The sequence below is a fragment of the Chrysemys picta genome, chromosome 8, assembly GCF_011386835.1.
Source record: "Chrysemys picta bellii isolate R12L10 chromosome 8, ASM1138683v2, whole genome shotgun sequence".
Classification (NCBI taxonomy): domain Eukaryota; kingdom Metazoa; phylum Chordata; order Testudines; family Emydidae; genus Chrysemys; species Chrysemys picta.
This window is the reverse complement of record NC_088798.1, coordinates 75,579,960-75,601,693: the sequence shown is the minus strand read 5'-3', so window position 1 is coordinate 75,601,693 and position 21,734 is coordinate 75,579,960. Positions and strand designations below refer to the sequence as shown.

At 49.7% G+C, this 21,734-nt stretch overlaps 1 protein-coding gene across 1 annotated transcript; it reads left to right on the top strand.

Annotated features, from left to right (window-relative positions):
• The first annotated feature begins 1,214 nt into the window (after nt 1–1,214).
• SMIM33 (small integral membrane protein 33) lies at nt 1,215–11,047 on the top strand. The gene is made up of 2 exons (XM_065554839.1): nt 1,215–1,371; nt 7,428–11,047. The coding sequence occupies exon 2, from the start codon at nt 7,449–7,451 to the stop codon at nt 7,878–7,880; it is 432 nt and encodes a 143-aa protein (XP_065410911.1). The 5' UTR covers nt 1,215–1,371; nt 7,428–7,448; the 3' UTR covers nt 7,881–11,047.
• The last annotated feature ends 10,687 nt before the right edge of the window (nt 11,048–21,734 follow it).

Genomic DNA, 21,734 nt, shown 5'->3' with positions numbered 1-21,734 from the left:
TTAAAAACCCAATAACGTTTAAGGAAAAGTATAAAAATGGGGAGAGGGCAGGATTTTTTTTTTCAGGGAAGTGTGGAGATTGGGTGCAGGAGACAAACTTTTGGGTCTGTGTATGTGCACATGTAGCTGTAGTGAGGGGGTATTTTCCTGGGTAAAGGGATATAACTCTAGCGAGTGAGAGTAGCTTGGCAAGAGGAATGCTTTGTGTGGGGGTGGGAGCGTGTCAAAGCTCCTTCCCCACTCTGAACTTTAGGGTACAGATGTGGGGGCCTGCATGAAAACTTCTAAGCTTAACTACCAGCTTAGATCCGGTCCGCTGCCACCACTCCCAATGTGCTAATTCCCTTCCCTGGGTAGCCTTGAGAGACTCTTCACCAAGTCCCTGGTGAATACAGATCCAAACCCCTTGGATCTTAAAACAAGGAGAAATTAACCATCCCCCCTCCTTTCTCCCACCAACTCCTGGTGGATCAAGATCCAACCCCCTTGGATTTAAAAACAAGGAAAATCAATCAGGTTCTTAAAAAGAAGGCTTTTAATTAAAGAAAAAGGTAAAAATCATCTCTGTAAAATCAGGATGGAAAATAACTTTACAGGGTAATCAAACTTAAAGAGCCCAGAGGACCCCGCTCTAGCCTTAGGTTCAAAGTTACTGCAAACAGAGGTAAACACCCTAGCAAAAGGTACATTTACAAGTTGAGAAAACAAAGATAAAACTAACACGCCTTGCCTGGCTGTTTACTTACAAGTTTGAAATATGAGAGACTTGTTCAGAAAGATTTGGAGAGCCTGGATTGATGTCTGGTCCCTCTCAGTCCCAAGAGCGAACTCCCACCAAAACAAAGAGCACAAACAAAAACCTTCCCCCCACCAAGATTTGAAAGTATCTTGTCCCCTTATTGGTCCTTTGGGTCAGGTGTCAGCCAGGTTACCTGAGCTTCTTAACCCTTTACAGGTAAAAGGATTTTGGGGTCTCTGGCCAGGAGGGATTATAGTAGGGTACACAGGAGGGCTGTTACCCTTCCCTTTATAGTTATGACAGGGCGTAGTACGCATGTGTGACAGAGTACTAATGTGGCATTTCCCGGTGTGATGCAGTGCCTCTCTCTACCTCATGTGTGTACATAAGTGTGATGTGGCATGGCATGAGTCCAGCATAAGCGCATGTGAAAAGACATTTCCTCTTTTGCCGGTGAGTGGGTGTGTGTGTGTGTATAATGATGTGGCAGTTTCTTGAGTGAGTCCAGTTCCAATAAAGCACTTTCAGTCCTCATCTGACCTGCCGGGAGCCATTTCTACCGAGTTCTACCCTGAGGCTCAGAGCTTCTCCCCAGAGATGAATTGGACTCCCACGGGGACTGGGAAGCTAAGGTATTACCTGAGCTGCAGGGTACTCTTTCACTTTTCTTCCTTTTCTCTTCAAACCCCCCTCCCCTTCCCTGTCACTGAGTCACTTCCTCCCACCTCAGCTCACAACCTCCCTTCTTACATTTTCTCAGTGATACTCTGTGTCCTGGGCACAAACTGCACACAAATTCGGGTGCATTGTGAAGAGACTGGGCTGCCCAAGAGCTGCCCTGACTGGGGAATTCGACAGAGCAGGGGCAGGGTATAGAGCAGTGGTTCTCAACCAGAGGTACGTGCACCCCTGGGGTACGCAGAGGTCTTCCAGGGGGTACATCAACTCATCTAGATATTTGCCTAGTTTTACAACAGACTATATAAAAAATATGAGTGAAGTTAGTACAAACTAAAATTTCATACAATGACTGGTTTATGCTGCTGCATATACCGTACATTGAAATGTGAGCACAACATTTATATTCCAATTGATTTATTTTATAATGATGTGGAAAAATGAGAAAGTCAGTAATGGTTCTGTAATAGTGAGCTGTGATACTTTTGTATTTTTATGTCTGATTTTGTAAGCAAGTAATTTTTCAGTGTGGTGAAACTTGGGGTATGCAAGACACATCAGACTCCTGAAAAGGGTACAATAGTCTGGAAAGGTTGAGAGCTACTGGTTTAGAGGAAGGGAGCTGAGAATTTTGCAGTTTCTACTCTGGTTGCAGAGTAAGTTATTTGCGCAAATGTAATTTACATCACCTGAAATTAACGCAGAGTGCCCTGGCAGGAGATGGGATATGGTAGCATTGGGAGACAGACCCAGGCAGCTCAGAAGAGCTACAGTCCTCATTCCCCGCTTGATAAAGACAGGCAGGCGGCCCAGTTCAGGCTGACTTTGCTGTGAAGCATTTGATTCCCGAACAGTGCTTCAGTGATTTGCACTTTGAGTGAGATACACAAGTGGCAAGAGGACCGTGGGGGGAGGGGCCCTCGAGTGGATTCTTTAGGGCAACTCACACAAGCTCTGCACGGTCTCGGTTCAGTAACACATGTAAACGCACGCGTAACTTTAAGCACATAAGCAACCCCACTCACTTCACACTAACTTCAGCTGGACTACACATGCTTGACATTAAATGTGTGCTTCAGTGAGTTGCTGAGTCAGAGCCCATCCTTCAGTTTCTCTTTCCCTCTCCTGACTCCTTCCCCAAACTCCCTCTAGGGGTGGCTGCTGGGTATTGTGTTTACTCCATTTACACGGGGAGTTGAAGCTAGACACATTCAGACTGGAAATACAGTAAGGCAAACATTATTAACAGGGAGGTAATTAGCCATTGGAAAAACTTTCCAAGAGTCGTGGTAGATTCTCCAACGCTGACAATGTTTAAAATCAAGATGTTTTTCTAACAGATCTGCTCTAGGAAATATTTTGGGGAAGTTCTCTGGCAGACCAGATGACCCCCAGGGTTCCTTCTTCTCTTGGAATCTATGAAATTAGTGACCAAATACTGGGCTAGCTTCTGGTTTCCCCTGAGTAGGGTGATCATATTTTCCCAAAGGGAGAACAAGACACCGCACAGGCCAGCCCGAGGCCTCCCTCTCCCTCCCCCATGCGGGGTCAGCCTGAGGTCCCCCTATCCCCCCAGGGCCAGCCCGAAACCTCCCTGCCTCCTGCCTGTGTGGGGCTGGCCTGAGATCTTCCTTCCCCCTCAGCGCCCTGGACTCACCTGAGCCCCCCGCTGCCCTTACATGGGGGCCACCTGAGGCCCCACTCTTCCCCTGGCATACAAGGCTGGCCTGAGCCCGACCTGAAGCCCCCTGCACATGAGGCCAGCCCCCTGCCACCTGCCAGAGCCACTCTCCCTAGCCTTCGCACTGACACGGGGCTGACATTGCTGCTCCCACACACACATTCCTCTGCGCCCTGCTAGGGGTTCCACCCAGGGCCGGCTCCAGGCACCAGCTTAACAAGCAGGTGCTTGGGGCGGCTAAGGGAGAGGGGCGGCACCTGCAGCAATTCGGGGGAGGCAGGTCCCTCACTCCCTCTAGGAGCGAAGGACCTGCCGCTGAACTGCCGCTGCCGATCGCGGCTTTTTTTTTTTTTTTTTGCTTGGGGCAGCAGAAATGCTGGAGCCGGCCCTGGTTCCACCCCACTTTTTTGGCAAATCTCTGCCTTTGTCCAGTTTGCTCTTGCCAAATGATGATCAGCTGGCAAGAACAAATGGGACAAATGCCCAGTTTCGCCAAAAAAGTCAGGACTGCCAGGACAGGGCTGAAAAAGGGACTGTCCCAGCCAAAATGGGATCTATGGTCACCCTATCGCTGATGAGCTGCTAATCACTCGCCCCTGGGCTCTAGACCAGCACTGCCTGCAGTGCTAGACTTTGGGCTGCCAGCACACTGGATGGACTGGGACCTGGCCATGGCTCCAGTCCCAGTTGTGCAACAGGCCCTGAGGGCAGTGCTTGCTGCCAGTGGCAGACTAGCCACTGGGCCAACGGGGGGGAGCAAAGGAGAAAACTGGTTGTGGGGGGCAATGGGGGGGCAGAATGGGATGGGACCATGGGTGGACAAGGGCTGGGCTGCGGGAGGAAGGGGCAAAATGGGGTGCAGCTGTGGGCAGGGCTGCAGGTGGAAGAGGCGGGACCACAGGCAGAAGGGGTAGAGAGCCCCCCCCACTTGCTCTGGCCCAGAGCCCCACAAAACCTTAATCCGCCTCTGCATGCTGCTCCTTTATAAAGAAGTGGTAGGGAAAGGTGTGGCTATACTGCCTTTGTAGACCCTGAGGGAAGCTACCTGCCTCTGCCCCGGGGCAGACAGAACGCTGCAGGGTACCAGTGAGCAGGCACTACCCCACGGACAGAATTTGGGCAAATGGAATGAAAAAATGATCTGCTAGCTTGAGCATCCTTGTATGTTTAAACACCTCACTCAACAAACAGTCGCCCACCCACAGAACGGCGAGCTGGCAGCCATTGTACCAGGCATTTAAATAATCCGTTTCTTCAGATAATCTGCTGGCAATTGGTGCCAAGTTGCCTGCGGATAATAATGGCACATCTGCTGTGCTGCTCTAGTTTTACTGTCAATGTGATTTATCCCAGATAGCTTCTGCAGGGTCGGAGAGAGCAAACTGCAGAGGTCTTAGAGCGCCTTTGCCCTTCCCCCACAGTGAGGGCTACAGGGCTCTTCCTTCTTGATAATCCTGGATGAATCCCACCCCTATCATAGAATCATAGAACCATAGAATATCAGGGTTGGAAGGGACCTCAAGAGGTCATCTAGTCCAACCCCCTGCTCAAAGCAGGACCAATTCCCAGCTAAATCATCCCAGCCAGGGCTTTGTCAAGCCAGGCCTTAAAAATCTCCAAGGAAGGAGACTCCACCACCTCCCTAGGTAACATATTCCAGTGCTTCACCACCCTCCTAGTGAAATAGTGTTTCCTAATATCCAACCTGGATCTCCCCCACTGCAACTTGAGACCATTGCTCCTTGTTCTGTCATCTGCCACCACTGAGAACAGCCAAGCTCCATCCTCTTTGGAACCCCCCTTCAGGTAGTTGAAGGCTGCTATCAAATCCCCCCTCATTCTTCTCTTCTGGAGACTAAACAATCCCAGTTCCCTCAGCCTCTCCTCATAAGTCATGTGCTCCAGACCCCTAATCATTTTTGTTGCCCTCCGCTGGACTCTTTCCAATTTTTCCACATCCTTCTTGTAGTGTGGGGCCCAAAACTGGACAAAGTATTCTAGACGAGGCCTCACCAATGTCGAATAAAGGGGAACGATCACGTTCCTCGATCTGCTGGCAATGCCCCTACTTATACAGCCCAAAATGCCGTTAGCCTTCTTGGCAACAAGAGCACACTGTTGACTCATATCCAGCTTCTCGTCCACTGTGACCCCTAGGTCCTTTTCAGCAGAACTGCTACTTAGCCATTCGATCCCTAGTCTGTAGCAGTGCATGGGATTCTTCCGTCCTAAGTGCAGGACTCTGCACTTGTCCTTGTTGAACCTCATCAGGTTTTTTTCGGCCCAATCCTCTAATTTGTCTAGGTCCCTCTGTATCCGATCCCTACCCTCTAGTGTATCTACCACGCCTCCTAGTTTAGTGTCATCTGCAGACTTGCTGAGAGTGCAGTCCACACCATCCTCCAGATCATTAATAAAGATATTAAACAAAACCGGCCCCAGGACCGACCCTTGGGGCACTCCGCTTGAAACCGGCTGCCAACTAGACATGGAGCCATTGATCACTACCCGTTGAGCCCGACGATCTAGCCAGCTTTCTATCCACCTTACAGTCCATTCATCCAGCCCATACTTCTTTAACTTGGCGGCAAGAATACTGTGGGAGACCGTATCAAAAGCATTGCTAAAGTCAAGGAATAACACATCCACTGCTTTCCCCTCATCCACAGAGCCAGTTATCTCATCATAGAAGGCAATTAGGTTAGTCAGGCATGACTTCCCCTTGGTGAATCCATGCTGACTGTTCCTGATCACTTTCCTCTCCTCTAAGTGTTTCATAATTGATTCCTTGAGGACCTGCTCCATGATTTTTCCAGGGACTGAGGTGAGGCTGACTGGCCTGTAGTTCCCCGGATCCTCCTTCTTCCCTTTTTTAAAGATGGGCACTACATTAGCCTTTTTCCAGTCATCCGGGACCTCCCCCAATCGCCATGAGTTTTCAAAAATAATGGCTAATGGCTCTGCAATCTCATCCGCCAACTCCCTTAGCACCCTCAGATGCAGCTCATCCGGCCCCATGGACTTGTGCACGTCCAGTTTTTCTAAATAGTCCCGAACCACTTCTTTCTCCACAGAGGGCTGGTCACCTTCTCCCCATATTATGCTGCCCAGTGCAGCAGTCTGGGAGCTGACCTTGTTCGTGAAGACAGAGGCAAAAAAAGCATTGAGTACATTAGCTTTTTCCACATCCTCGGTCACTAGGTTGCCTCCCTCATTCAGTAAGGGGCCCACACTTTCCTTGACTTTCTTCTTGTTGCTAACATACCTGAAGAAACCTTTCTTGTTACTCTTAACATCTCTTGCTAGCTGCAACTCCAAGTGTGATTTGGCCTTCCTGATTTCACTCCTGCATGCCTGAGCAATATTTTTATACTCCTCCCAGGTCATTTGTCCAATCTTCCACTTCTTGTAAGCTTCTTTTTTGCATTTAAGATCAGCAAGGATTTCACTGTTTAGCCAAGCTGGTCGCTTGCCATATTTACTATTCTTTTTACACATTGGGATGGTTTGTTCCTGCAACCGCAATAAGGATTCTTTAAAATACAGCCAGCTCTCCTGGACCCCTTTGCCCTTCATGTTATTCTCCCAGGGGATCCTGCCCATCTGTTCCCTGAGGGAGTCAAAGTCTGCTTTGTCACAGAGGATCCAGGATGCAGCATGTTTCAGAGCAGCATTTCGGTGTTGCCCAGGTGCTGCACAGTGCAGATAATTTGGGATTATCGGTTCAGTCAAAACATGTGTATCCAAAACTCCTTACACCAGGCCCAATCACCCCCCTTAGATCCATGTATATAGGAGACCCTCCATGACTGGATCTCCATCATCCTGGGCCCTCCAACATGATCTCCCTGCTCTGGAGGGTACCATGGAAGGGTCACTATGAGGCCAGGATCCACAAAGTGCCAGGGGAACAGGAGGGCAAGGTTTGGGTGCCACACCACAGTTCAGGACCGGAACGGAGGATCCATCACACTGAAATTGTATTGAATGACACAGTCAAGTGAAGTGAAGTGAACTCTAACCCTGACCCTCCCCTGCCTCTCCCCTGTATCCAGAGTGATCAAATTGTGATTTTAGTGGAATTCAGACTTTTCCAATGTTCACCCAAACCAATGGGGTTCTGCTTGCTGATGCCTAGAATATCCCTGAAATTTTGCATTTGATCAGCTGCAGCATTCAAAAGTTCCTGGGTTACCTCCAAACAGAGAAATGCCGTTGAGTTGCAGATGGGTTCTCATTTCGCTTAGCCAAGTGATATCCGGGCAGTAACAGACTAGAACGGTTCAAATGACATGCTACATATGTCCAATTTGTTTTACTTCTCCACAGGTGAGGGTCCATCCTTCAACAATGAATATCTCCACCCCGAGCAGCCAGCCAAGACAACACGAGCCTCCGGACTTGGCTGGATTCACTACGGGCTCTGTCATCCGGGGTGTGACCAAGAAGGCCGATGCCCTTCCCATGATTACGGTCATCGTGGTAATTTTCGTCCTCTTGGCTGTTGTCATCATTGTGCTGGTGCGCTACGGCCCGCAGCTGTGCACGCTGCAGATCACCCTGTACCACGAGCCCATGCCGCAGGATCTGGAGAACGGGGTGCACCTAACAGATTGGAAGAAACTGGGCTCCAAAAGGAAAAGCAGCACGCAGCCTGCTCAGAACTACCAGGGAGACCCTGGCAGCAATGACACTGCTGCGCTGAGCGTCCAGTGCTCCTGTAAGCACCAACTGCCCTGCGGCAACACAGAGCCTAATGTCATAGAGATCACCTACCTGTGAATGGCTCGTGGCAGGGCCGGAGGCCAGCCCTGGTCAGACAGTTGCCAAGGGGACAATGGGTCTATTGGAGAATAGCAATGTTTGGAGTTGAGGATTTGCCAAAGACTCACCAGTATTCGAACACTGTTTTTATTGCCTCATGATCCCCAGCAGATCAGATGCACCCAGTAGTCAGTTGTGTGTCCTGGTCGAAAAGCAGCTTCAAATAGATAGATTTGGGTGGCTGTCCCAATGTGCGTTTGAAACACACTTCGGTTCTTTCAGATATTTCAGAATGCCTGTTCCCAAGAGCTGACGGGGTCCTGAGAAGGGCAGAGCCAAGAAGGTAGCTGATCCCTACATCTGCCTGCATGATACACCTTAATGACGCTCAGCACTCATGAAGCACTTTACAGCAGCCCTGTCGGGTAGGTAACTGCTGTCCCTTTCCTAGGCCATCAGCGGCAGTGGCAGGACTAGGACGACTCAGGAATTAATGACACAGAGTGCCCATTGGTGCTGCAGGAAGAGAAAGCCCTTCTCTCACGCTAACCCCTCACTCAGAGCTCACTGCCTCAGCCCTCTATCCAGAGTGAGCAAAGACGGAATTTTGTGGAAATCAAGCTTTTCTGGTTTTCCAATTGTCACCCAATCCATAAAGCTCTGCCCACCGATGCCTAGAATGGCCCCTGAAAGTCTGCAATTGATCGGCTGTGGTTTTCAGAAGCTGCCACATGACAGACTGGCAGAGAAATGCCAGCTGGGACTGAAGGGTCTTAGCGGAAAGCCTGGGAACTGCATTGGAACTGCCACCATGGGGGCATCTGCTACATGGTCAGGGCAAAACTCAGCAGAAACACCAAGACAGCTCCAAGAAAACATGTGCATGACCCTCTGCTCCTCCTAGCCCAGCCCCAGGGCCATCCTTAGGATTTATGGGGCCCTACGCAGTATTATTAAACTGGTGCCCCTATGCTCCACTGAAAGCAGTCCCCAGCCAGTGCCACTGACCCCAGTGTGTTGAGGGGGCACAGCTACCACCCCTGCCCATGGACCCCCATAACCGTCCCCCGTTGCTGACACACATCGAGCTTCGTACACTGCAGTCACTGCGGCAGTGGCTCAAGGCAGGCTTTGCACCTCGGCCCTTGTGCAGCCCCTAGCCACTCCTGGCTCACCATGAGCATTTTGACAGGAAGTACCAAGCAGTAACAACAATAATACAAGTGTGTGCGTGTGTGTGTGTGCATGTGCGTGACAGAGAGTGTGTGTATGTGTGTGTGAGAGAGAGCCAGTGCGTGTGAGAGAGACAGAGAGACAGTGTGTGATGGTGTTTTGGGGGACTGTGTGACAGTGTGTGTTGGGGAGTGTGAGACTGTGTGTGACAATCTGTATTGGGGGACTGTGACTCATGAGAGGCAGAATGTATATGGGTGTGAGAGCGACCGTGTGTGTGTGTGTGTTAGGGAAGTGTGAGAGACAGTGAGTGCACTGTCACCCACTTAGCATCCAGGTCCACTCTCCCTCCCCCCCCAACCCTGGCTCGGCTCTGGCCCCAGCACTTGTCCCACTACGCCTGCTCGCCCAGCACTCCTGCCGGGTCGAGATGCGGTGGCTTACCCCACTCTGCCCAGCGCTCCAGCTGGGGAATGGGGGCTTACCCGCACCCAGACCCTGCTACCTGGCTGGAGCGCCAGGTGAGCAAAGCGGGACAAGCCCCCAAACTTCAACCCCGCTCACCAGGTGCAGGCCTGGGCCCCAGGGGGCCTCTGACCAGCATGTCCATCGACCCCTGCAAGGCTGGCTGGAGAGGGTGGTGGGGAAGTGGCCCCAATTCCTCCTGCCCCCCATCCTCTGCCACCTGTCATTAGTCACCCACCTGAAGTCGGGGCCCAACCAAGTGTCCCGTCCTGGCTACACCACTGCTTGGTGGTGGAAAGGGGAACACGGGCTCCGAGATGGAAGAGTGGAACGTTTCAAGGGCAGTAAAGAAGCACGAAAGAAGGGACTCGTGCAGGCGTGACATGGATCAGAATCCCATGCCCAGATTCAGCCGCCCTGCGCGTTAGGGGTGTTTCAGTCCAGAGACCAAGACCCATCTCTAAAGCAGAAGCGCAGAGTGAGGAAGAGATGAGGGAGAGGGCCCTGGTCTTAGCTCTTCACGGGGATTAATTCTCACTGAAATCAGTGGGGCCTGCTGACCCTCTGCCCCTTTGCATAAGAGGGAAAGTGGGGGACAGTGGTGCACAAAAGTGTGCTCTTGGGGCAGATCCTACTCTGTCACCTCGCCTCCTACTGCTCTCTTGTGGCTGGGCACAATAACGCTGAGGTTACTGCTTCAGTTTCCCTTCTCAGGCTTCTTAAAGGCTCCACCCGAAGTTCCCTTGGGTCCGATTTTACCCGCTCCTCAAGGCCACGCACCTAGTGCAAGGAGTCCTGGAAAGTCCATTTATCCCCAACGCCGTGCCCTTGGACCATTCTCCAGACACAGCCCAGCAACTTACCTCAGACCTCACCTCTGGCATCTTCTGCCTTACCTGGCCTGTCATTGAACAGCCAGCCCAGCAGGCTAGCCCCTCCGCCAGTCTCTGAGTCCGCGTCATCCTCCCAGCACTGACCCCTCCAATCACAGCCGGTCACCTCTCATGCCACCCTGCCCTCTGAATCAGATCAACCTGGGACACACCTGGGCTGGACTCACTTCACTTACAGGGGCCAGTTGCCCTGTGACATGCCCTACTGCCCAAGGGAAAACAACTCTGCAGGGGGGCAGGGCATGGGGGGCTGGGAAGTCCACTACTGCACCCCTTTTTACTGCACAGGGCTAATCACCTCCAAAGGGCTGCTCTGGGCCCTTAGGAGAGTGTGAATTCATAGCCCTTCACTCCCCTGTGTGCGCCCATCCTGGCTACTCGAGATGTGCACTGGACAGAGGATTGGAAGTAGATCAACAAGATCTCCCTTGGTTCAAGTGGTAGAGGCCTGTGCTTCTGGAGCCGTAGGCCCAGGGCTCTAGGCCCAGTGATGGAGGGGGGTTATGAGGGAGAAGTGGGTGGGAGGATGTGTATAGCAGGAAACCAAACAACTGGGAATGGTTTGAGGCAGAAGCTCAGTGATGAAGCCGGCACAGAGGGTAGCTCTATGGATAACACTGTTGGCCTTTTCCCAATAAAACTCCTTGGTCAGTGTTAGAAGGTGACTCTCTGTATTCCTTTGCCGCTGTCACACAACATGGTGACCTGTGTGGGAGCCTCCCGAAAGCAAAGTTGGGGATGGGGTGGGGGGCAACAAGGCAATGACTAGGCTTTTCCATCTCTGCCTGAGACACTGTCATCCTGGAGGCTGAGGCTGGATTTCTGGAGCGGGTCGGTTCCTCACAGGGGAGACAGCAGGGAAAGCCGTGCCAGGAGACACTGTCCCCATCCATTTCATACATGGGGGGTTGGATGGCCCCAGCCCGGCCATGGTTACACTCACCAGGTGCAGGACTCCTGCTGGAACTCACCCACCACCAGGTCAAAGGCCCCAGATCACAAACTGCTTCCTCCTCTGCACCCATGATCCTGCCACTGTCCCCTCAGCACTCTGGCTCCGTGCTCCTAACCCAGCAAACACAAAAGTGCCTTTGCTGTTGGTCTCTCATGCTGAGGTGTGCGCCACTGCCATGCCCAGAGCAGCTGAAAGGGACTGGATTGACATCCCAGAGAGTCCTATCCAGCTACATAAACTGGCCAGCAGCAATGGAGGGCAGGCTCCAGGGCCTGTTTGGGCCTTGGCTGATCTCCAGGACTAGTGATGTTACGCTGTTGAGATGTGGCCACTAGAAACCAAATTGAACCACCAGGTCAGTTCACAACAGCCACTGAACAAGCATGAGGGGTGAAATTGAGTCACTGGCTGCATAACCACCTCACAGGGTTGTCGGGGAAGCCCTGCGTCCTCAGTAGCCTGCCTGGCTGGTTGTAGAGGAGCCAGGACACACTGTCTCCCAAGCTCTGCAGGTCCTGGCTCCTGAGACCAAGAATCCCAGCCTCCTGCCTCCTCTTCAGCCCAGAGGGTGCGCTGCTGAGACACTGAGACTCCTGTGGTTCCCAGGCCAGCTCAGTCCTAGTCATCAGCCTGGGGAACTAGCTGGCCCAGGAGTCTGGAAGCCGTGGGGTCCCCAACTCAGAAGGAATCTGCACAGCACCACAGACTTGGTAATCCCGGGGCTCCCCAACAGCACACCAAGTGAGTGCCGAGGAGTCAGGCAGTCGGCAGGAAACCTGCCCCTGTTCCGTCCTAAATCCAACCATTGCCACAAACATTTTCACCAATCAACAAATTCCAAAGCAAAATTTTTTTGTGGGAACTTTTCCGCCCAGGTCTTCCCTGAGCCGCCCCGTTCCCTATGGAAACTTGTCATTACCTCGGTTTTATTATTATTATGAATAAATATAGCAAAAGAGGCGATACTGACCAATGTACAATCCGCCAAGTCCTGCAGCTCTTACTCAGGTTTTACTCTTTCCGTACTCAGACAGAACCCCCTGATGCTCAAGTGACTGAGCGAAGCCAAGAAGTGCTCATCACCTGCCCTTCTCATTGATTTCGAGGGGCTCTTTGCCTGGGTGTGGAATGAGTAAAACCTGAGTAAGGACGTCCAGAGCCAACGCCAGGGGAATAGCACAGGAAGCATTGCAGACAGCTCTCTGACAATCATCAGCTCTGCTGAACCCAGGTGATCGGCCCTCACTGTACATTATTCCTAAGCGCAAGTCTCCCTGGAAAGCTCATAACAAGACACAGGGAGAAGAAACGGGGGTGAAAGGCAGAGGAGAAAAAGTCTGATTAACTCTGTTTGTAAGATGAGACATTGTGACGTTCACAGTGCTGGGCGGCGCAGATACCAGCCAGCCACACGTCTCATCCGGGCAGGGAAGGGGTGAGCCAGCAGGTAACCGAGCAAACACAATAAACAAGCAAGAGAATGAGTTCAGGAAGTAACCAGAAGCAATCCCTTTTCCTTCCGAAAGATAATGTCTGAGGGCAGCTAGGACTGGACATTGGTTGTGCTCTGCTATGCCTGAGTTCAGAGCTGCGGGATCCAATCAGCCAGCGTTTCTCAAATCTTTTAACATCAAGCCCCGCTTCCGTCAAAGCAGAGGAACGCAGCCCTCCCCTTCCCTGCACTGGAGAGGATATTCACAGAGATGCACTGCCAAGCTACTGATGCACATGCCATGATAGCAGCTTTTGCTGTGACACATGGCAGTGAGCTGGAGGCACTGATCTCTGGGCCCAGCACTTACCCAGGTGGGGAAAGATCAACCCAAACTGGAGTCAGAGGGGATCTGCAAATCAACCCAGGTAACTGGGGCTCAAGGGGGGAAGGGAATGGGGGGGAAGGGATTAAGGGGAGAGCCCCAGGCCTCCCTGGCCTCTTCCCCTCCCCTCACTCCTGGCAAGGCTCGGAGGCAGCTGGCTGCTGCCCCCTCCTCCTGCCTGGGGGCTCCATGCTGGCTGGGTCCCCCTCAGTGGGCTCTGATGCTTGCTGGGTTCTGCTCGACCTCAGTGCACGGTTGGGCACTGCAGGACTGGCACCCCCTTGTTGGGGCTGAGGTGCCCCCTGGGCTGTGCTGCTCCCTTCGGGCTGGTTGGCTCCCTGGGTCTGAAGGGGGAAAGGAACTAAGCAGCGACATCTCCCCCAAACGGCCCAGCTGTAGCACCAGAGCGAGCTGCTGCTACCAGCAAAGGGTGCCAATCTCTGGTACAGCCCCATCCTGTTCCTTTCTGACACACGGGGATCGGCAGTAAAATGGTTAACGATGATGACACGGATGATAATTGGCCTCATTAGGCTACAGAGTTGAGATGAATGTGGGGCTGTTCCCTATCTCTGAGCCATCCTGCCAGGCTGCCTTCAAACTCAGGCAGACTGCAGCAGTCCCACTCGGGTCCTCTTTTGGGGGTTTTCTTCTTCTCCCCGTGAAGGTCTAGAGGCCGATTTCTAATCAACTTTCCAAGTGCAAGCCGAAGCGCAGTTGAGGGTAAACAGAGTTCACTCACTTCTCCATTGGGGCCTTCTCCAGGTTAGGTTAGCCACTTCTCTTTTACCGCTACACCATGGTGAACCGGCTTGCTGAGCTGATGGGAGCCAGCTCAGTGACAGCCCTGCTGCTGCCCCCTGCCTGAGCCTCTCCACCCCCCCCCCCCCCCAGGATACTTGAAGGAGACTGAAACAAAGGACAGTAACTGCAGGGGGTGTGAGTGATTGCTGGACCCAGGCTAAAAGGAGATTAGCCTGTAAAAGGGAGCACTCTGGAACTGGTGAGGAAATTATCTGTATTCAGTTTGGTTAGGCATAGATTCGCGCATTTTATTTTATTTTGCTTGGTGACTTACTTTGTTCTGTCTGTTACTACTTTGAACCACTTAGATCCTACTGTCTGTATTTAATAAAATCACTTTTTATTTAGTAATTTACTCAGAGTATGTATTAATACCTGGGGGAGCAAACAACTGTGCATATCTCTCTATCAGTGTTATAGAGGGCGAACAATTTATGAGTTTGCCCTGCATAAGCTTTATACAGGGTAAAACGGATTTATCTGGGTTCTGTGACGGGTTGGATCACAGAAACCCCCTTGGGAGCTGCCACCCGATGTGCAAAGACTACCCCTGCTCCTGCTTTCCCTGCCAGCTCAGGACTCCAGCACCCTGTCTTGCTGAGCCAGACACTCCCGTCTGGCTCCAGACACAGATCCAGGGTCTGAATCTCCTGTCCCAAAGCTGCAAGTTACCTGAAAACAGCGTACAGAAGTGCGCTTGTCTTTAGCACTCAGATGCTCAACTCCCAATGGGGTCTAAACCCAAATAAATCTGTTTTACCCTGTATAAAGCTTATGCAGGGCAAACTCATAAATTGTTCGCCCTCTATAACACTGATAGAGAGATATGCACAGTTGTTTGCTCCCCCAGGTATTAATACATACTCTGAGTGAATTACTAAATAGAAAATGATTTTATTAAATACAGACAGTAGGATTTAAGTGGTTCAAAGTAGTAACAGACAGAACAAAGTAAGTCACAAGCAAAATAAAATAAAATGCGCAAATCTATGCCTAATCAAACTAAATACAGATAATCTCACCCTCAGAGATGTTTCAGTAAGTTTTTCTCAGACTGGACACCTTCCAGGCCTGGGCACAATTCTTTCCCCTGGTACAGCTCTTGTTGCAGCTCAGGTGGTAGCTAGGGGATTCTTCATGATGGCTTCTTCCCCCTCTCTGTTCTCTTCCACCCCTTTATATATCTTTTGCATAAGGCGGGAACTCTTTGTCTCTCTGGTTTTCCACCCCCCCCCTCACTGGAAAAGCACCAGGTTAAAGATGGATTCCAGTTCAGGTGACATGATCACATGTCACTGCAAGACTTCATTACTCACTTGCCAGCACACACATATACAGGAAGACTCACAGGTAAATACAGCCATCTGCAGACAATGGGAGTCATCAAGATTCCAAACCATCATTAATGGTCCACACTTTACACAATTACAATAGGCCCTCAGAGTTACATTTTATATTTCTAGTTTTAGATACAAGAGTGGTACATTTATACAAATCAGATGATCACAGATTATAGATAATTTGTATTTGTAGATTATAAGCTTTGTAATGATACCTTACAAGAGACCTTTTGCATGAGGCATATCCCAGTTACTTACATTCACTTATTACCGTATTTTCTCTAAAACTATCTCAGTTACATTATATTGACTTATTATTAAGTTTTTATAAAACCATATAGACTGCACAACGTCACAGGCCTCATTAGGCTACAGAGTTGAGATGAATGTGGGGCTGTTCCCTATCTCTGAGCCATCCTGCCAGGCTGCCTTCAAACTCAGGCAGACTGCAGCAGTCCCACTCGGGTCCTCTTTTGGGGGTTTTCTTCTTCTCCCCGTGAAGGTCTAGAGGCCGATTTCTAATCAACTTTCCAAGTGCAAGCCGAAGCGCAGTTGAGGGTAAACAGAGTTCACTCACTTCTCCATTGGGGCCTTCTCCAGGTTAGGTTAGCCACTTCTCTTTTACCGCTACACCATGGTGAACCGGCTTGCTGAGCTGATGGGAGCCAGCTCAGTGACAGCCCTGCTGCTGCCCCCTGCCTCCATGGCTAAGTCCCCCATACGCCTCCAGGAGGAGCCTTCCTGACCTACACCCAGCTTGGAGGGAGCCGTCTCTGCCCAGGCGCCCCGAGAACAGTGATAAAAGGCAGCCAACAGGGGCAGGTACAGATGTGGGGACTCATCAGCCCAGCAGGCTCTGGAATAGCCAGTGTCCAATTTGGGGCGGGAAGCTGAAATGACCAGTTGTGAGCAGGAAGGTGGAGCCACTTATGCCTCTCCATGGTGCCAGGCCTGTGCCCTGGGCCCATCCTTTTCTCCTTGAGCCTGCAGGGTGTAGGGGTCTGTGGAGATTGCATGCTCAGCCCTTGACAGGGAGGAGGAGTGGCAGCACCCAAGGATTCACTCTCCAATTGACACCTGTCACAGTTCAGGTCAACTGCACCCATATTCCCCGTCTATGGTCCAGCAAGGGCACCCACTCTTAGCTCTCCAGCTTCCCAGCTGTCACCTCTCTTGGGCAGAGACCTATATCTCTTTCCCTCCTCACCGGGGTATTTCCAGGCCGCACAGTTCCCTGCCTACACTGTGAATCCCACAAAAGGCAGGTGCCTCAGCAGGACTACTTTGCTTCTCATCAGAGACTGGAAACAGTGTAATTGCTCCAGTTAAGGTACCACTCAGCTCTTTTTAAGCAAGCACATTTATTCTTAATGTAAAAGTGTTACAGAGAAAACATATTAAAAACAATAAGAATGTACATGCATGCTAATAAGTTTACCAGAGATCACCCCCAAGTCCAACAAAGGCTCTGGCAGCAGAATGGGAGGACCCAAGTAAGATGCTAGAAGTGGTGCAAAAACATTTTCAACCCACAAAAAGTGTCAGGTACCTTTTATATCCTGTCAATAAAAGTGTTGTCAAGAATCTGGCAAAACAATAGATCAGTATATTGCCAAACTGTGCAAAATAGCTGACTCACATGAGCATCAAATCTTAACAGAGTAGTTAATTTGTGATAGATCAGTAATAAAGTGTGATGGTCTGTACCCTTATAAAAAGAACAGGAGTACTTGTGGCACCTTAGAGACTAACAAATTTATTTCAGCATAAGCTTTCGTGGGCTACAGCTCACTTCTTCAGATGCATAGAGTACCCTTATAGTCACCCTTTTTACAAGATTGTGATACATTTTGTACAAAGTATGCCTTGTCAGTCATCATTTGAAAACCCATAATTTGCTGATCATGATTGTCCTGGTAAAATATGTGTGGCAACATTGTAAGTAAAGTTGTTAAATTCTACTGTATAAGACATGTCTCAAGTCTAGGGAAACAGCTTCAAACCAGTCTGCTAGAGACAAAAGGCTAGCCAACACCTCAGCCAGTTGTCAATATAAGCAAATGGTCTATCGCCTGGTTAAGTGACCATTCTTTGGCAGGAAGAAGGGTGTGAGTGAGAAATTTTCATCTTAGCAGTGGAACAGCTGGAGGTTTCCGGGCAGACTTTCTGCCTCCTGAACATCAGCTGGAGATGATTTTCAAAAAAGAAAATAACTAGAAAAAATGAGAAAAGAGGACACAAATAACCTCTCCCTTCATCTCTACTCATGACACTGACAACTCTTGAAAGACAAAGGAAGCATCATTGGACTGGGGGAGATCCTGGCTGGAAGATTCAGCCAGTAAGACTGTTAGAACATGTGGTGAGAGAGACTTTTGCTTTGAATTCACTTAGCTTGTTAAGCTAGGTATTGGTTACAGAGAAATAAAAGGTAAAACACAAACTAATTCTGACTTTCATGCCTCATTACTTGTCATCACTTACCATCTATCTTTCTGTAATTAATAAACTTGTTTCATTGTTTTATCTAAACCAGTGTGTTTGGATTGAAGTGTTTGGGAGCTTCATTTGGAATAACAAGATTTGTGCATATCATTTTCTATTAATGAAACGATGGACTTTCTAGGACCTTGTATTGCTTGGGAGGGTGCTGGGCAGTCCAAGACGCACATTTCTGGAGACAAGTCTGGGATTGGGAATTTGCTGGTGTTGCTCTGTAATGTAATTCATGGGTGGCTGGCTGGCTAGCTATAGCACTTGTACAGTATAGCTGGGGGTGATTTACATACTGGAGGCTGGGTGTGATTTACATACTGGAGGCTGGGTGTGAGCAGACCAGGAGTGGTTGCTCTCACAGTGAAGCAGTGTAAAAGGCACCCGAGGCTGGAGAATTGAGGGGATAAAAGCTGTTCAACAGTCCAGATTGTGCCCTGGGTAATGTCACATAGGGTTGAAAGACGCAGCACCTTGAATGAGAAGGCTCAGAGCCCCACTAACTCTATTGTGAGCTATAGATGTGCGAAGCTAGTGAACAAACTCACATCCAAATGCAGAACATAAGTGGTGCAGACTCCAAGATAATTCACCAAGAGAATCAGAGGAAATTATGGAGTTCCTGGTCCTCCACAGTTACCAGAATGGACTAGGTTGTGTTATAGCAGGGAGCTTAATAAACATAGGAGCTTACTGGTGAAGGAGTTCTGTAGTTACTCAAAGCATGGTTCCTTGTGTTTATGCCCTCACATGACCAAGATTTTGCCCATATGAGACATTAATGTAATACAAAACAACAACATTGAATTGTAAAGCTCAGACTAACACCAGATGCAAAGACAAGGCAGCATCACACAAACAAGCAGGAAATTAAATACAAAATAGACAGCGGGGGATCAATGAATGTGCTACAAAGACTTCCTCAGCATTATGTATGAGAGGAAAGCAAAATTTCAGCCAAACAATTAATTCAAACAGAAATTATTTTGGAGAAGTTCTGTGGCCACTGACGCATTCCTAGAATACCGAACATTCTGGAACTTCTGGGAACAGCATTGGCCCACCCTTGCTGGTATGACTCTGCCTCGGTTGGCGTGACCTCACACGCATGGTGCGTGCAAGGTCATGCCACATGGGGGATGCTATGTTGAAGAGTGCACCACACTGCCCCACCGGTGTGACCTCAAATGCACCATGTGTGCAAGGTCACACCAGCGGGAGCAGGGCGGTGTGCTCTTCAAAATGGTGTCCACTGTCGGATACTGGACAAAACCACATCCAGTGTTATCTTAGTGTCAGACCAGGGACAACCCTTAGAAAAGCAGGACGGTCTGGCTTAAAACCGGATGAATGTCCTGCCTAGGGTAGGAGGTCTGACTAGATGATCACAGTGGTCCTTTGAAATCTATAAAAGTCAAATTAATTATATGATGACATGATCATAATACCACTGAGCCAATGTAAATTACAACCAGAGCACCAAGGAAATGTATCCAGGCTGAAATTTCAGGGAACACAGAGGCCACTGTTTGCAGCTAAAACAAGTGAATTCTTTAACCTAGTGACACTCAGCCTGGGACAAATGATTCATACAATAGATACACAAGCAAAACAAAACATATCCAGAGCAGACACGCATGGTGGCATCCCTGCAGCAAAGCTGCTGAAAGATTACCATCATGTTTTTGAAGGATGAGGATGTCTTCCAGGCAGGTTGCACCTGGAAACAGATAAAACAATTCAGCCAGTACAGCATCTGCCTCACCGGGACCCATTTCATCAACAGAAAAAATAATGGGAACCCTAAAGTAAATCGTAAAAGAAGGCATCATTGCTAAAGTCACAGAGGCCTGGATCCACAAAGGAACGTCAGTGCCTAAGTCCCAATTTTATGCTCCACAAAACGCCTTCTCAGCTGCCACCTAAACCTGCAGGCGCCTTAACTCGCTTGGTAATTTAATTTCTGATGTAAAAGTTCCCTAGAAGATTAGGTTTCTGTCTGTGGGTAGGTGCACTTCTGCCTCCCTATAGGACTGGAGGCTGCTTGCTGGTAATGGGCAGGGACGTAGTTTTATCTGGATCAATAGCCAGACCAATGCGCACTGCGTCTTGCATGACCAGATCAGCCGTCAGGGGCAGTGAGTCACCAGACTAAGCCAACAAGACCATGTCATCAGCCTAGTCAAGGTCTTGAACCAAAATGGTGTTCAGCTCAATACCACCCACTGCTGCCTCCTCAAGCTTTTCTAACAACCAATCAGTGCTGATATTGAATAACGAGGGTGACAGAACACAGCCTTGCCGAACAACCATGCTGAGTGTCTGCCATTAACTCAAAGGGAGCTTTCCGGTCCATTATAGAGCTCTTCTCGCAGTGATGCTCTCTTCCCAAGGATGCTAAGTTGCCTCATCAGATCCCCAAAACTTACCTGATGCACTGACTCAAAGGCCTGATGGACGTCTATAAAAAGTGTTGCACTCGGCTTATTAAGTTCAGCCATCGTCCCAAGATAAAGATCTGGTTGTCAGTACAGTGATTAGGTCTAAAGCTGCAATGAGGATCCTGGCCTTTGCCATGAAGAACATCACCCAGTGCTAATGTCTCGAATCAGTGACGACTTTCCCTGGGACCGACAACAGTGTAATACCTCTGTAGCTACTACATACAACCTTATGGCCCTTTTTGAACAGAGGCAGAATAACCCTTTTCCAGCCATTGGAATGATATCAGTGCACCAGATGGTCTGGAAGAACCTATGCAGCCACAGTCCAACAATGCTCTGACCTTTCTTCAGCAACTTAGGTGTGATATTACAAACCCCTGATAACTTCCCAGACTTCAACTTATGGACTGAGATCCAGATCTCTTCTTGGTTGAAAGAAGGAGGCTTTATCAGAACTTCCTGCCCCCTTCAACTGGAAGAGGGACTTTAGGTGGTGGACAGCTGAGGAGCACCTTGAAATTATTGTCCCATCAACGCAACTGACTTTGCAGATTCTGGCTGATCCGTATTCTTTACTGGACAAGCTGATGCCACCTTCCCTCGCAAACACTGCAAAGTTGAATAAAACTGCAGAGATTGTGGCTGGCAACTGCCTTTTCTAAACTGGCTGCTTCAGTCAACCACCAGGATTCTTACTCCCTCTTACACAATGACCTGACAATGTTCCGCAGTCAAACCCATTCAACCTTTGCTCTTGTCCTTGACAAACAGGGTTGGTATGTCCACTTCACGAGGGTCTTTATACTGAAGCCAACCACCTGTGACAATCTGGTCAATTTTCCTTGTGACTGAAATGGCCAAGAGTTTCTCTGCCACAAAGGTGAAAATGACCAATGAACCCTTGCAAAAGGGCCAGTCCAGCATCTTACATGATGATAGCAAATGTAAAATTGGTGCCTGGAATGGTCAAACATTGTCTGAAACAGCTAAAGCCACCCTCCTTTTCATGCAGCTCACTACCAGATGCCTACAACAGGAGAAATATTACGTGGCAAAAATATTCTCACTACTTGATAGCAAAGATAGGCATTGGTCAGTGCTGTTGGATAAGGGAAGCAGCTATTTTGGACACCACCAGGTAGACACAGATGGCTGAAAATGCCATTTGGGATCAAACCTGCAGTAGAAAAGTATTCATGGTGCCAACAAGACATCTAGCAGGATTCTCAGTGATCAGGCTCCTAACTAATGATATTCTGGTATGGAAACAGCGCGGCTGTTACCAGCTTTGCCCATTACTTTGGGGTATGCTCATTTATTAGGGTTACTATTCTGGAGGGTGAGAGGGGGTTCTGTACATCTATCAATGTACTACTTGTGTCCATAGGCGTCTGCACGGGGTGTGCCCAGGCACACCCTAATGCAGGGGGGGGCAAATGGCTCCACTCCCCAGCGCGGCAAGCCGCGGGGTCCGCGCGCCGGGGCTGG

Excerpts from the sequence above, each read along its gene's own strand:
- SMIM33 (XM_065554839.1), top strand. The coding sequence starts at position 7,449 with ATGAATATCTCCACCCCGAGCAGCCAGCCAAGACAACACGAGCCTCCG.